The sequence below is a fragment of the Mobula birostris genome, chromosome 4 (genome assembly GCF_030028105.1).
Source record: "Mobula birostris isolate sMobBir1 chromosome 4, sMobBir1.hap1, whole genome shotgun sequence".
Classification (NCBI taxonomy): Eukaryota; Metazoa; Chordata; class Chondrichthyes; order Myliobatiformes; family Myliobatidae; genus Mobula; species Mobula birostris.
In genome coordinates, this window is record NC_092373.1 from 93,684,224 (window position 1) to 93,701,096 (window position 16,873).

The 16,873-nt window shown below is 44.1% G+C and overlaps 1 protein-coding gene across 1 annotated transcript in view; it reads right to left on the reverse strand.

Annotated features, from left to right (window-relative positions):
• Positions 1-16,873, reverse strand: part of LOC140197064 (unconventional myosin-VIIa-like) — a 262,976-nt gene that overhangs the window by 220,412 nt on the left and 25,691 nt on the right. The window contains exons 9-12 of the mRNA XM_072256983.1: positions 15,399-15,475; positions 12,409-12,528; positions 3,148-3,287; positions 334-544 (exon numbers count right to left, since the gene is read on the reverse strand). Coding sequence (XP_072113084.1) covers positions 334-544; positions 3,148-3,287; positions 12,409-12,528; positions 15,399-15,475 — 548 coding nt within the window. The remainder of the gene's footprint in view (positions 1-333; positions 545-3,147; positions 3,288-12,408; positions 12,529-15,398; positions 15,476-16,873) is intronic.

Sequence of the window (16,873 nt, forward strand, 5' to 3'; positions counted from 1 at the left end):
CACCCGCAGATTCCCCTCATTGACTTGGCATTACCTTGCCACTGGGTCTGAATTCCAGAATTCCTTACTTTACCGAAACAGCTCCACCACAACAACTGCAGTATTCAAATCATGTTTTCTAATTGTGTTTTTGCACCATTGTCTTACTTAGCAATGGCTTTTTCTCCACTGTCGTTTTAATTTGTGTTCTGTGTGTTGTCTGAATCTAAATTATGTTATGCTGCCTCACTCTACCTATACCTCATCATACGTGTGCACCCGACAATAAATTTGACTTGATTTGGAATCCTGTGAGTGAATGACCAATCAAGAGAAGGACACAGGACAACTTACCTTTGGCAACTTGCTTTCTTCATCAATGAGTGAGATGATATTCATTGGTTTGATGCTGAGAACGTCCAGTGCCTTTTGGTTGTCAACATATTCAATGTGTTGACAGACTATATTCTCCTGTTTGTATTCTGCCTGTTCCTCCTTGAAAATGTGCCTCACAAAGAACTGTTGTAGCTGCTCATTGGCAAAGTTAATGCACAGCTGCTCGAAACTGGAAAGAGTGGACACCAAATGAAGGAGCAGAAACGCAGGACCACAGCAAACACACAGTAATACAACACCCTTGGGGCTTCCCTGCATTTGGACTGGCTACGGAATTTGAAAGGATCATGTTGGGTTTAAAAGGAGTGGTAACAGTACCTAGTGAGCTTAGAAGGTGGTGAGACAGATACTGAACCAATAGGATTTATGAACAATGAGATACCAGCTTATTGCTGGATCCAAATCTGATGCCACTGCGAAACACAGCAAAAACACCAACAAATTTGAGCATACCATAAATCTGAGGGAGATCTCTCACAAATTGGTACAGTGCTGTAAATTCTTCCTCTATTTCTGTAACCCACAAAGTCCAACAAAACATCATCCCGCAAAATAAATGTGAATGTCTTTGCCCTTTGCTGTGCAGAGTCCACATTACATTAAATAGAGACACAGTGCTGCAAGATAGAGTAAAGAACAGGCCCTTCGACCCAAAATATCTGTGCCAACCACAACGCCAATCTAAGTCAATCTCATCTGCCTGCCCATGGTCTCTATCCCTCCATTTCCTGCATGTTCATTTCCTGTCTAAACACCTCTTAAATATTGCTATCATATCTGCTTCTACCACTTCTCCTGGCAGTGCAGCCTCTGTGTAAAATCAACTTGTCTCATAGATCTCCTTCAAACTTCGCCCCTGTCACACTAAACCGATGCCCTCCAATATTTGCAGTTTTCATCTGGGGAAAAGATTCTGACTATTAATTTCTTTTATGTCTCTCATAATTTTATCTATTTTGATGTAGTTTCCCCTCAGCCTCCAGCACACCAGAGGAAACAAGCTAAGTCTGTCCAACCCTCTCTTTATAGGTTTTATTCTATAATCCAGGCAATATCCTGCTGAACTACTTCTGCACCCTCTCCAAAGCCTCCACATCCTTTCTGCAGTTTAGTGACCTGAACTGCGCATAATTCTCCAAATGCAGGCTAACTAAAGTTTATACAGCTGCAATGTGACTTCCCAACTCAATACTCAACACTGCAATCAATGACACTTTCCTCGCCACCCTATCCACTTGCGTTGTTACCTTCACGGAGCTATGACTTGTACCCTAAGATCCTTTTGCACATCAATACTCTAAGCGTCACACCATTTGTAGGGTAATGTAATGGGTGATAGATGTCACATATTGTTCATAATAGAAACTGATCTGCATAATTCACAAACACAGTCATTGAGTTGTTGTGTTCACTTTAAGAAATGGTGTCTGACATGATGTCAGTGTAAGATGACTGTTTTTGGTTTGTTTGTAATGGAAGTAAAGGGCTGTGGCTTTTATTAAGCACATAAAGCGGCTCTCGCATGTTTAAAATCCTACAACTGTATACTTTCCTTTTACATTTGACCTCTCTAAGTACAGCACCTCACACTTGTTCAGGTTAAACTCCATTTCTCTGTCCACATTTCCAACCGATCTCTATCCTGCTGAATCCCTTAACAGCCTTCCTCAGTACCCACAACTCTGCCAAATTTTGTGTCACCTACTAACTTAATGATCAGCTCATACCCAGTTTAGTCCAGCTCATTTACATATACATTCAGTTCCTCCTGTACCTAATAAAGTGGCCACTGAGTATAAATCACTAACAGCAGAGATCCTACCAGTGATCCCTGCAGAGCAACTTACCAGTGGTCACGGACCTGCAGCTAGGATACCACCCTTCCACCACTACCCCCTGTCTATTCTACCCTAGTCAACTATGAACCTAATTGACCAAGTCTCCAGATGTTACATGTGCCTTAAGCTTTTGGATCTGCCTATGATGAGGAACCTTGCTGTCAGCTTTAATGAAGTCCATGTATAGAACATCCACTGCTCTACTCTCATCATTCCCCTTCGTCACCTCCTCAAAATCTCTCCATGACTTTATGAACATGTATGTGTATATCTTAAGTTTACAAGATGAAAATCTGAACTTGTTGTTATAGAGGTCCACAGGGGATTGTAAATGTAGTACTTATGAAATACAGTTACTGTAGTCTCATGTCGTATGTTCTTACCACTTAGGAGGAAGCTCTTTGCCCCACTCAAGCTGTGCCCATCATCTTAGCCATTTACACTAATACCACATTCATCCTCTTTTATTCTCTGCACACTCTCATCATTTCCACCCTTTACCTACGCACTAGATGTAATTTACAATGGCCAACTAGCCTACAAACATACACATCTTTGAGACGTGGGAGGAAAACAGAGCACCTGGGTGAGAGGGAGAACGTGCAAAGCCAGAGGTCAGGGTCAAACATGGGTCTTGGACACCATGAGGCAGTGGCTCTAGCCAGTGAGCCACAGTGCTGCCCACTTCTCCCACTCCTTTGGGCTAAATAGAGGATGCTGTGTTTCTGTTTACTCCCTGGCCTGCAACCCTGGGCCTTCTCCTGCTCATGGATGAGATCCAATGAAAACAAAATTCCCCAACGCACATTGAGAGCTCAAAGATGACCCAAGCAACCATGCAAGACAGAGAATAAGTCATATACATTTAAATAAGTAAACAGACCATACATTACTCTTTGCCCTGTTGCAAAATAATGGAAGGGAAACTGGGTACCTGTTTACGTCAAAGTTCTCAAAGCCAAAGATGTCAAGGAGACCAATTGAAGAGACCTTTCCTGAATTACTGGCGGGGTGTGTGTAGATCACAGTGTTAACTTTATTCACAATCCACACAAAGAGATGGCTGTAAATTGCCTGATAGAAACAGAGAGGTGGTATTATTTTAAACCCTGGCACAGATTAAATGTTAAACATTCTTGTGTGGTCCAGATTATAGATACCTTCCCCACCCCATCCCACTTCAGGAATATGACCCAAGGAATAAGTTACACGTCAGAGGCTTAATACCTGCATGAGTGGAGCCTGTTCCCACTCAAGTTTAGATGAAAGTGAGATATCTCCTATGTTTCAATGAGTCTTCCCAACAGGGTAGAAATTTCCCTGAAGATAGAACATTCAGAACTCACATGTGATCACAGTCTCAGATTGCCTGGTCACGGCGGGGATGAGGGAACATTTCTTCACCCAGATGTGAGTCAATCTATCTACCCAGGAGAGCCCGTCACTGAGTGGATTCAACACAAGTCAACAGGATTGTTAGGTAACACACACAAAATGCTGGTGGAATGCAGCAGGTCAGGCAGCATCTAGCATTTTGTGTGTGTTGCTTGAATTTCCAGCATCTGCAGATTTCCTCGTGTTTGAGGATTTTTAGGTGTTAATGGATCTGGAGTCAGAGCAGGAAAACAAGAGCCACACAGAAGGTATGTAGGGGTGGGTGAAGGCTCGTTTTACTAGGCTGATTTAGTTTGTCAGTGGAACAAAGCAGAAAATAAATGACGAGTTGTAATAAAATGAGCTTCCATATGAAACACAATCCGATCTCCACATACACACTCACAATATGCACACATAGACACACAAACATACCCAAATGTGCGCGCGCACACACACACACACACACACACACACACACACATACCGGCTACATATGAGGAGCACCAAGAAGCACAAGGCCAGTAGGGATGAGGGAGAACCACAGCCTGCAGGTTGTTCCTCAAACCACACACCAACCCGACCTGCAAATATCTCACCAGTCCTTCACCACTGTTAGACTAATTTGTGGAACTCCCTCGACAACAGCATTGTAGGAACACCCTCAGTATACACACAGTAGCAGTTCAAGTGGGCTTACTACTACCTACTTAGCTTTCTAGCTCCCAGGAAAAAAGAGCTTTGTCCAGCATCCAGTCTGAAACGTTGGAAGTTTTGACAGGAAGGGACTTCAATCAGGGGACAAGAGGCAGCAGCAGGTCGGTACGGTGAAAAAGAGCTTTGACCAGTGACCAATCGCTGTTTGCCATTGATTAGCAACAGCAAGTGAAAGGAGGGCAGGGGCAAGCGGAGCGGCCATCATCTGAGTGGACAGAGTCAGAGTGGTGATCTTGAGGCTTCAGAAAAAACAAACTTCAGTCAGAGAAAGCAAAGGACAGACAAGCTCAAGTTTTTTTCATTATCTTCTTTAAATCTGCTCAGCAAGGACAGTGGGGATGCCAGGCAGGATAATGAAATGCTCCCCTTGTGGGACATGGGAAGGCAAAGAGACGCTCAGTGTCCCTGATAACAACAACTTCAAGAAGTGCATCCAGCTGCAGCTTCTAACAATCCGCCTTAACATGTTGGAGCTGGAACTGGAACTGAGTGAACTCCAGATCATTCGGGAGTCTGAGGGGATGATAGATAAGGCACATAGAGAGGTAGTTACACGCAAGGTGCAGAACACAGGGACTGGGTGACTATCAAGAAGGTGAAAGGGGTTAAACATCCAGGGAAGAGTACCCCTGTGGCCATCTCCCACAACAGGTATATTGCTTTGGATACTGTCGGGGGGGATGACCTAACAGAGGAAATTGCAGTGGTCGAGTCTCTGGCACTGAGTCTGCCTCTGTGACTCAAAAGGGAAGGGGGGAGAAGAAGCAAGCTGTGGTGATAGGGGATTCATTAGTTAAGGGAATAGACCGGAGGTTCTGTGGGCAAGAACGAGATTCCCGGATGGTATGTTGCCTCCCAGATGCCAGGGTCCGGGATATCTCAGATCGAGTCCTCAGCATTCTCAAGTGGGAGAGTGAGCAGCCGTGAAGTTGTGGTCCATGTAGGTACCAATGACGTGGGCAGGACGAGTGACGACGTTCTACATAGGGAGTTCAGGGAGTTAGGTTCTAAGTTAAAAGGCAGGACCTCCACAGTTGTGATCTCAGGATTTCTACCCATGCCACGTGCTAGTGAGGCCAGAACTAGGAAGATTATACAGTTTAATACATGGCTAAGGAGTTGGTGTAAGATCTTTAGATCATTGGGCTCACTTCCAGGGAAGGTGGGACCTGTACAGAAAGGACAGTTTGCACCTGAAATGGTTGGGGATTAATATCTTGCAGGAAGATTTGTTAATGCTGCATGATGAGATTTAAAGTAGAGTTGCAAGGGGATGGGAACCAGAGTGCCAGACAGTTAGTGGAGAGGTTGAGGAGGTAGTTGTTGGTAAGGCCTTGGAGAAAGTTAGGAATCAAAAGGTTGAGCATGATGCAACTAGTGTGTATATTTCAATGCCAGAAGTATCATAGGAAAGGCGGATAATAGTGCTGTAGATGAGGTAGCTGGTTTACAAACGGAGGCAATGTGTAGTGAGGAGAGGCTGTTGACAGGGCAAAAATTGCAGTCAACAGGATGAGTTGCAACATATATGTAACGGTCTGTAATGTTTCACTGCTAATCTAATGGTTTCTCTGTAGCAGCAGTGTTTGGGTTATGACTAGAGATAACGGGGGCTTTGGAATGTGTGCCATCCAGTGAGAGGGATGTTGCTTCTTTCTTGTGTGTCTGAGAGAAGGGCTTCGCGGTCTTTTGTCGGTGAGGAATGAAGAGAGAAGACGTGAGTGGAGAGAGTTGGTACACCACAGGATGGAGAGGACTTGGAGTGAGGGTTCGGGAGTCGATGACACTCGGAGGAGTTTGATGGGGACTGAATAGACGGACAACCATGAGCTCCAATGTGCAAATTAGACTGTTTCATTAAAATGGGCCCTTTTTCTTTTTGTTTTCTTTACTAACCCTGTAGTCAGATTATGAATTATAAAGCAAAATCGTTTAATTGCATATGGTGTACTGTCTGATATTTTGTGGTACAGATTTGTAACCGGGCAACACATCACGCAGCATCCACACAATCAAGGTTTCTCAAGTTTTTCTTCCCCAAGACAAACGCATGTGGGCCGAACCTGAGGGTTACATATAAGGCAGACAAAATTGAAAAGGGTGAATACAGGACTGAAGGTGTTGTATTTGAAAGCGCGCAGTACACAGAATAAGGTGGATGAACTTGCAGCACTGTTACAGATTGGCAGGTATGATTTTGAGGTCATTACTGAATGAATCATGCCTGAAAGAAGATTATAGCTGGGAGCTGAATGTCCAAGGATATGCATTGTATCAAAAGAACAGGCAGGAAGGCAGAGGGGGTGGCATTTCTCCGTTGGTAAAAAATAAAATCAAATTATTAGAAAGAAGTGACACAGGGTCGGAAGGTGTTGAATCATTGTGGATAGAGCTAAGGAACTGCAAGGGTAAAAAGACCCTGATGGGAGCTGTATACAGACCCCCAAACAGTAGGAAGGATGAGGCCTACAAATTACAACAGGAGATAGAAAATGCAGGCCAAAAGGACAATGTTACAATACTCATGGGGGATTTCAATATGGTTCAGTAAGATTCAGGAAGACTAGAACATTGCAAACGTCACTCCACTATTCAAGAAGGCAGAGAAGCAGAAGAAAGGAAACTATAGGCCAGTTACTCTGACCTCAGTGGTTGGGAAGATGTTGGAGTCGATAATTAAGGATGAGGTCTCAGGGTACTTGGAGGCACATAATAAAATAGGCTGTAGCCAGTATGGTTTCCTCAAGGGAACATTGTGCCTGACAAATCTGTTGGAATTCTTTGAAGAAACAGCAATCAGGAAAGGCAAAGGAGAATCGGTTGATGTTGTGTACTTGGATTTTCAGAAGGCCTTTGACAAGGTGCCACACGAGGCTGCTTAACAAGCTACAAGCTCACGGCATTACAGGAAAGATTTTAGCATGGATAAAGCAGTGGCTGATTGGCAGGAAGCAAAGAGTGGGAATGAAGGGAGCCTTTTCTGGTTGACTGCCTGTGACTAGTGGTGTTCCACAGGGGTCTGTGTTGGGTCCGATTCTTTTTACAGTATATGTCAATGATTTGGATGATGGAATTGATAGCTTTGTTGCAAAGTCTGAAGACGATATGAAGATAGGTGGAGTGGCTGGTAATTTTGAGGAAGTAGAGAGGCTACAGAAGGTCATAGACAGATTAGGAGAATGGGCAAAACAATGGCGGATGAAATAAAGTGTAGGGAAGTGTATGATCATGCACTTTGGTAGAAGAAATGAAAGGGTTGACTACTTCCTAAATTTTTTTTCTGTATTTTTAAGGTGAAGGTTGATAGATTTTTGATTGCTCAGTACATGAAGGGTTATGGAGAGAAGGCAGGAGATTGGGGCTGAAAGGAAAATGGATTAGCCATGATGAAATGGTGGAGAAGACTTGATGGGCCAAATGGCCTAATTCTGCTCCTATATCTTATGGTCTTCTCAAGGGCAATTAGGGGTGGACAATAAATGCTGACAATCCCAGATCATAAAAAATGGAAAAATATTTAAGAACTCTGTGAACTCCGAGTTTGTTGTAAGGTGTGGGAGAGGTCTCCAGTGAAGTTTGCAATTACCTCCAGAGCCTCCATTCCTGGATGAGTGAGTTTCAGGCGGAGAATACAATGGCTGTAAACCCACTCCGTTGACCACCAGATGGCCGTGGCTCTGTGGAGGTCCGATCACTGTCTGCAACACTATGGAGCAGCTGTCTGCAGCAAGCAGTCACGTGCAATGACTAAGAAATGGTTAGAAAGCAACTAGGATTGGACTAAATTAAGTTTACATTACTTTGTGCTTATACATCCAGCTTCCACTGGCAGTTGGCATCTTGGAGGTGGGTGGTGGTGAAGAGTGCTAAACCCCTAAGATTAGGTGAATTCCATCCTGGGATTTTACAGGAAGTAAGAGTGAACATGCTAATGGTAAAGAGTCCTAGAGCATAGAAACAAGTCCTTTAGCCCATCACCTTAACCGCTACCCACCTAGCCACACATCAATACTGCATTGATGCTGCTTCCTGTAGCCATGCAGAACTCAATGGTTTCATTACTTTGACTGCCAGTTTCTGTCCTGCCCTCACATGTTCATACTATGACTCGTCTTTCTGTCTTCTAGATATCACTCAGGAGACAGGCCAGATAATCCACACTGCCTCCTATAAGGACACTAGTCCACTCTTCCAGTTCCTCCATCTCCATCATATCTGCTCTGATGATGAGACTTTCTGTACAAGTGCTCTGAAAAGTCTTCCTTCTCCTTTACCATTGCTAACAAAGCCCTTGAACACATCTCATCAGTTTCATATGCCTCTGCTCTCAGCCCCTGTCCTAGAACAGAAAAAGAATCATTCCCCTGTCCTCACCTTCCAGCCACCAACCTCCACTTTCAACAGATCTTCCCCCTCAATTTCCACCACTTTCAGAGACTGCACCAGCAGACACAACTTTCCCTCTTCTTTCAGCATCTTTCAGGAACTGTCCCCTTGGTCCACTTTTCCAATTGCCAACATCTGCCACTTCTTACTGCACTTTCCCTTGCAACTACAAGTAATGCATCACTTATCCTTCCACTTCTTTCCTTCCCTTCATCTAGGGACCCAAACAGTCTTTCCAGATGAAACAGCATTCACATGTACTTCTTCCAATCTGGTGCACTGCAATCAGTGTTCACAATGTGGTCGCCTCTACACTGGAGAGACCAAACACAAATTGGATGATTACTTTACATTCATTCCTCAAGATGTCCCTGATCTTTCTATCGCTGTCACTTTAATTCCCCATTCCACTCCAACTCTGACCTACCAGTCTGTGATCTCCTGCACTGTTATTATGAGGCCTATTGCAAGCTTGACGAACAGCTCCTCATCCTCTGTCCAGGCGTGCTGTGACCTCCTGGACTCGATATTGAACCCTACAATATCAGGTAACTCAGTTTCTTTTTTACATCAGTACAATTGGCTTAGCTTGTTTACTTTTTCTGCTCTGAAATGGGAGGACCTGACATGCATGTCTTCCTGCTCTGCATTTTGCAATTCCTACAGTCCTTATGCTCTCGCTCTCCAACTGCTCACTGAGCTGGACTCCAAATTAAATCCACAATACGTATTCAAATGTGAAGACTGGCAGCCAAAGTCAGTTGCCAAATGGAAATGTGCTAAAACCAAGAATCACTCTATCAGTTCTTACTCTCCAATTGGTCCTATTCACTCACTGACCACATAAGCTTTCTACTTATCCCCACAAGTGTACTGCAGTTTGATCCTATCAGAGACATCTCCCTCTCCCACCAAGTTTCTTTTATCTCCTCAGTTCTGAGGAAGGGTCTTCAACCTAAAAAGTTAGCTCTGTTTCTCTTCACACAGGTGCACCCTTTTGGTTCTCAGTATTTCCAGAATATGTCTATCCACGGCTTCCTCTACTGTAAAGATGAAGCCACACTCAGGTTGGAGGAACAACACCTTATATTCTGTCTGGGTAGCCTCCAACCTGATGGCATGAACATTGACTTTTCTAACTTCAGTTAATGCCCCTCCTCCTGTTCTTACCTCATCCTTTATTTACTTATTATTTTTTCCTTTTTTTCTCTCTCTTTCTCTCTTTTTTCCTCTCTCTGTCCCTCTCACAATAACTCCTTGCCTGCTCTCCATCTTCCTCTGGTGCTCCCCTCCCCCTTTCTTTCTCCCTAGGCTTCCCATCCCATGATCCGCTCCCTTCTCCAGCCTTGTATCCCTTTTGCCAATCAACTTTCCAGCTCTTAGCTCCATCCCTCCCCCTCCTGTCTTCTCCTATCATTTCGGATCTCCCCCTCCCCCTCCCACTTTCAAATCTCTTACTATCTCTTCCTTCAGTTAGTCCTGACGAAGGGTTTCGGCCCGAAACGTCGACTGTGCTTCTTCCTATGAATGCTGTCTAGCCTGCTGCGTTCACCAGCATTTTGTGTGTGTTGCTTGAATTTCTAGCATCTGCAGATTTCCTCATGTTTGCATTTCCATGTTTGCTTTTACTTTATATTTCCAGCATCAGTAGGATTCTGTTTCTATTTCCATTCACTTACACTCATCTCATTTTATTGTCCCCAGATTCTCATCAACTGCAAACCTGACGCCCACCGCACCCCCCCCCGCCCCCCGGCCACCAGATTCTACCACTCACCTACACACTAAGGGGGAATTTACAGTAACCAATTAATCTATTGACCTGCATGTCATTGGGGTGTGGGAGGAAACTGGAGCACCCAGATAGTCAAAAGGACAACATGCAAACACCACATGGATAGTACAGGAGGTCAGATTTGAACCTGGGTCTCTGAAGCTATTAGACAGTGGTTCTACCAGCTAAGCCACTCTGTATCTATAAATTCCCAAAAGATCTCTCAATTGAATTCAAGAACCATCCCTTCAGACTGCATCCAAGCAGAGATATTTGCCACTTATTAAGAGAGATTTGCTTTCTCTCTTTCCCATTTCTGACAAAGGATCTTCAACCTGAAACATGAACTACTTCTCTCTCTATAGATGCTGACTGACCTACTGAGTGTTCCTGTTTTTACTAAAGTGTAGTTTCTAAGGGTAAGCTTACAGGGAGAAATTATGGAAACCATGTGCACGTACCTTGGAATTTTGAAGTTTAAGAGGTAATTTGATCAAAAATTTTAAGCAATTAAAAAGAAATAAACAATTAAGCGAAATTGAACTACCAAAAACTAGTTCAACTGATTGGTGATGTAGTCAAAAATCTTATCTAGATCTAACCAGAAAAACATTTCTCTAAGCAAAAGGTGTTAGAGATTTGCATCTCAATGCATAAACAGCAGCTGAAGTTAGACTGTTAGAACAGAAGAACATATGAAATAGGAGCAGAACTAGGCCACTCGGCCCCTCTAGATTGTTCTGCCTTTTATCAAGATGCTCTTCTACCTCGCCTGCTTTTTCCCATATCCCTTGATTCTCATAATGTCCAGGAATCTTTTAGATTCTGTTTTGACTGAACTTAGTGTCTGAGCCTCAGGGTAGCAAATTCCAAAGATACACTGTCACTCAGTGAAGATATTTCTCCTCATTTTAGATTGACTGTATTTTGTGTTCCCCTTGCTTTCCCCTTTGTACTGTCTGGATATACTTATGTTGTGAAATGACATCTGCAGATGGCATGCAAAACAATTTTTCACTGTTCCTCAGTAAATGTGACATTCATAAACCAATTACAAATTGTTCATTTCAAATCCAGGATTCGTTAACCAAAAGGTATGAAGGAAACTGTAGACTATGCAGATTTAGGAGGCCCACCGCACATTTGATGAATGGCAGAACAACTCAGGATGGCCAATCCTTTATCCTTCTGTCTGATCAGGGTCAGTCAGTCAGTGTCCTGCTCCTAGACAGGATGCAGCAACACCAATTGCTGATGTTGGCCTAGAGAGCCTATGGCCTCAATTAAATTGGACCAAGAGGAGCTAACTGACATAGGCCTGTGATGGCGGGGGGTCGTATTTGGCAAAGGTAACTAGCAGACATGGAATTATCTTGGCTATGGAATTTCTGCATCCAAGACAGGAAGCAAGAGGACTGGAAGAAAATGGGCAACACAGGTGGTGGGGCTGTAGCCTCACAGCCCCTGAACCCTGGTTCTATCTGTAGTGAGTTTGCATGTTTTATCTGTGACCGTGGGGGGTTTTCCCACGATTCTCATAATGTCCAGGAATCTTTTAGATTCTGTTTTGACTGAACTTAGTGTCTGAGCCTCAGGGTAGCAAATTCCAAAGATACACTGTCACTCAGTGAAGATATTGCTCCTCATTTTAGATTGACTGTATTTTGGTTTCCTTCCTCATCCCAAACACATGCAGGTCAGGAGGCTAATCAGCTACTGTAAATTGTCCTTAGAGTGTAGAACTTTGGGGCAGGGGGGAGTTGATGGGAGTTTGAGGAGGATGAGGATGGATTGAGCTGGGAGTAGCATAAAACAGGTCAGTGGGCTGAAGGGCCCGTTTCTGACCCATGAACTGAGAGGAAATGGAAGTGCTCCTAGGGCTGCAAGGATGAGGAGTATATTTGCCTGTTGCTCTTGACTAACTCACGGCCAATGGTGCATTACCTTGGCGAGTGCGTCACGGTTACCGGCTGCCCATGCCTTACTCATTGGGGTTGACACACTTTCCCCTCGGATTAAGATGGATCTGTTGGTCATTCCATTCTCCAGTTCCACGAGGTCTACCTGCAGCAAAGAGAGACAAGACAAGATGGCTTTCTTTACCTCGTCGTGGCCTTGCAGCTGACTGCCTACCTGCTCCGCACTTTGTAATTGTAATATTATTTTCTGACTTCTGTTATCACTTTTCCCTTGTACTAAAGTAATGAAATGATTCTGTATGGGTGGCATGTGAAACAAAGACTTTCATTGCATCTTGGTACAGGTGACAGTAATTACTCCACTCTTCAAAAGGGGCATCTGGCAAGTGTGTGGTACGGGCAGATTCTGGCTTTAAGGCCTCACTGGAAACATGAAGGTGATCTGGCAAGAGGCATCCAGCTGAGAGGCTACTAAGCCACTACATCAGGTTCCTTAACTTCAGTAAATGTTCAGACCAAATCCCAGGACTGCAAGGTTCTGAAAGCCAGAAAGAGAGCAAGAAGAAGGGAAGTGGAGAGAGATATAACATCAAAGGGCACTCTTATACCTCAATTGTTTTCTTGTTAAGAGAAATATGCAAGCTTGGAACTAACAGTGGAGGAATTCTACTTTCCAAGGAAGTTTCTGGAATTGTTTTGATAACAACAGAATGAGGAATGGTTGGCTGGTTTGAATCAAGCCAAGGCCAATAGAGTAAACAAAAGTTTTCAAGACAAGGCCAATAGAGTAAATAAAAGTTAAAAAAAACTGCAGATGCTGGAAACCTGTAACAAAACAGAAAAATGCTGGAGACACTCAGCGGGTCAGACAGCCCTCTTCTCATTAGTACCATCAGGCAGGACGTATAGAACGTATACCATCAGGCAGAATGTATAGAACAACTTCTTCCCCTTTGCCATCAGATTTCTGAACGGTCTATGAACCCATAAACACTACCTCACTATTCTTCTTTGGCACTATTTATGTATTTATTTTGTTTCTTATTGTAGTTTACAGTAGTCTTTCTACATTTTCTACTGTACTACTGCCAAAAAACAAAACACTTCACAGCATAAACAAGAGAAAATCTGCAGATGTCAGTGATAATCACGCTGATTCTGAGCATCTGTGGAGACAGAAATAGTTAATCATCCAGGTTCAAGATCATGAACTAGGAAAGAGAGAAGATAATTTATCTTTATTTTATTTTTTTCTTATCTTTTTAAATGTTATTTATTTTATTGTATTTTTATACTGTTTTATCTTTATCTATGTTGCAGAAGAGAGAGGGCCAGCTGGATGTTTCTAAGGGAATATCTCTGACATGCGGTGGCACGGTAGTGTAGTGGTTAGCACAATGCTTTACAGTACAGGCGACGCATGCCTGTGAGGAGTTTGTACATTCGCCCCTTGACCGCGTGGGTTTACTCCGGGTGCTCCAGTTTCTTCCCACAGCCAAGGATGTAGCGGTTGGCAGGTTAATTGGTCAACATAAATTGTCCGGTGATTAGATCAGGCTGATATGGCTCGAAGGGTCTGTTCCAGACTGTATCTCAATAAATAAATAATGATAATGCCGGGGTCGCAGACTGATACATTGCAGAGGTCAGCCAGTTCGGAAACATTACTGTGTCTCTTTGCCCACATCAGCTTGATTGGCTGGGTGCTTCCACCTTTTTTATTGATGGCAATGACCTCTGCAGTCTGCAATCTGCCACCCGTTGCTGTACAGATTGGGAAGAACTTTAAAAGCTTGAGAACATCTGTCAGGGGAAGTGAAGAATGCGTGTCAGGCAGCAGCTGGATGAGCAACTTTCACAGGGCAGAAGGTGTCTTCTCAACTGATACCACCATACATTATTCCCAGCCTCACCTCGTCTGCACACTCCACTCACAATGCATTACCTGTAGGAAATAGGGTCCCCTCAACACCACCACCACTGACCTTGTGGTGGGAGGGGAGAGTCAGCACAGTGGTGCAGTGGGTAGAGCCGCTGCTTCACGGCTGCGAAGGCTTGGGTTTGGTCCTGACCTCGGGTGCTGTCTGAGTGGAGTTTGCATGTTCTCCCCTCACTGCGTGGGTTTTGTGTGTATCCTGCCTTTCTCTCACACCCCAAGACATGTGAGTTGTTAGGTTAATTGGCTGTTATAAGTTACCCCTCGAGCGTGGGTGAGTGGTTAAATCAGGGGGATTTGATGGGGATGTGGGAAGAATAAATAGAATTAGTGTTAGCTAATGTTTGGCTGTCAGCATGGACTCACTGGGACAGGGAGCTGTTTTCATGCCGTCTGTGAGGTTCCAAGAAGTGAGGGGAATGGAGAGGTTTTTTGATGCTAAGATTTCAGAGTGCTTTTTACGTCATTGCCAGAACAGGTTAGAGAGACCAAGGTGCTGGGTGTGAGAAGGATGGGTGTGAGAAGGATGGGTGGAGTTTGCCAAACAGGTCTGAATCAGTCGGTACTCCCTCTTACATAGAACGTAGAATAGTACAGCACAGTACAGGCCCTTCGGCCCACAATGTTGTGCCAACCCTCAAACCCTGCCTCCCATATAAGCCCCCACCTTAGATTCCTCCATATGCCTGTCTAGTAGTCTCTTAAACTTCACTAGTGTATCTGCCTCCACCACTGACTCAGGCAGTGCATTCCACGCACCAACCACTCTCTGAGTAAGAAACCTTCCTCTAATATCCCCCTTGAACTTCCCACCCCTTACCACATTTCTTCCACCACATTTAGCAGCACAGCTCAAACGCAGGCCTCGGTCTCAGTCCAGTGACGCCATTACAATAGACACCACGGGAGTTAGAGATGTGGTATCAGAGTACCACAGGGACAAAGATGGTGCGCAAAGTGCCGTGAGGAATGGGTCATCTTCCTACTCACTCACAGGCACAGAGATCAGCCTATTCCCACGGGCTTTTCAGTTCTGCAAGAAACCACGCCAGGTATTTAATAAGGACCGATTTACTTACCTCAAGTAACTTGGTTACCATGGAGAGGTGATTTGAAGGCAAAAGCTCGCAGCAATCCAAGTTATCAGAGACTGTAGCTGTGGAGGAATATACAAGTGAGGACAACATGAGGTCAATGGTGAACTCTGAAAACATAAAGACATTATACTTGTTATTCCTGAGATCAAACTGATTTCTGGCACTCTGTACTTATGGGCTCTCTCTCATGTAATCACATATAAATCTTCCAAAACAATAACATGAGAGCTTTTAAAAGGCCTTCCTTCCTGGAGACTTAAGGATTCATTCCCTTGTGAGAGGGGCATGGCTGCAGAGAAACTAATGGAAGCCAGTTTTAGAGTTCCAAAGGTTACTGATCGATGTGTCTGGTAAATTGAATGCAGTGCGTGTGTCTGTGTTTGTGAATGTGGGAGAAGCACGTGTGTGTGTGTGTGTGTGTGTGTGTGTGTGTGTGTGTGTGTGTGTGTGTGTGTGTGTCTGTGTGTGATATGATACAAATACAAGTGTGCATATGTGGGTGAAATTTCTGTTCCTAAACACTGAGTTCACCAGGTTTGTCAAATTATTTTGTGGTTCTTGGTGTTTCTGCTGAGTTCAGAATGTTGGCTGTAAAATGCTTTATGGTGCAATGAGTTGTGAAAGATACTCCACGAGTTCTGATACCTCAAGATCCCCGGTGATATAATGCTTCTAGTACCATAGAACATAGAAACATAGAAATCTACAGCACTTACAGGCCCTTCAGCCCACAATGTTGTGCTGACCATGTAACCTACTCTAGAAACTGCCTAGAATTTGCCTACCACATAGCCCTCTATTTTTCTACGCTCCATGTAACTATCTAAGCGTCTCTTAAAAGACCCTACTGTATCCACCTCTACTACCGTTGCCAGCAGTGTATTCCACACACCCACCACTCTCTGTGTGAAAAACTTACCTCTGACATCCCCTCTGTACCTACTTCCAAGCACCTTAAAATTATGCCCCCTCATGTTAGCCATTTCGGCCCTTGGGAAGAGTCTCTGGCTATCCAAACGATCAACGCCTCTCATCATCTTATACACCTTGATCAGGTCACCTTTCATTCTCCATCACTCCAAGGAGAAAAGGCCATGTTCACTCAGCCCATTCTCATAATGCATTCTCTCCAATCCAGGCAACATCCTTGTAAATCTCCTCTGCAATCTCTATAGTATCCACATCCTTCCTGTAGTAATGTGACCAAAACTGACACAGTACTCCAAGTGGGGTCTAACCAAGGTCCTATATAGCTGTAACATTACCTCACAGCTCTTGAACTCAATCCTATGGTTGATTAAGGCCATCACACTATATGCCTTCTTAACAACACTGTCAACCTCTGCAGTAGCTTTGAATGTCCTGTGGACACGGACCCCAAGATCTCTCTGATCCTCCACGCTGCCAAGGGTTTTATCTTTTACACTGTATTCTGTCTTCAAATTTGATCTACCAAA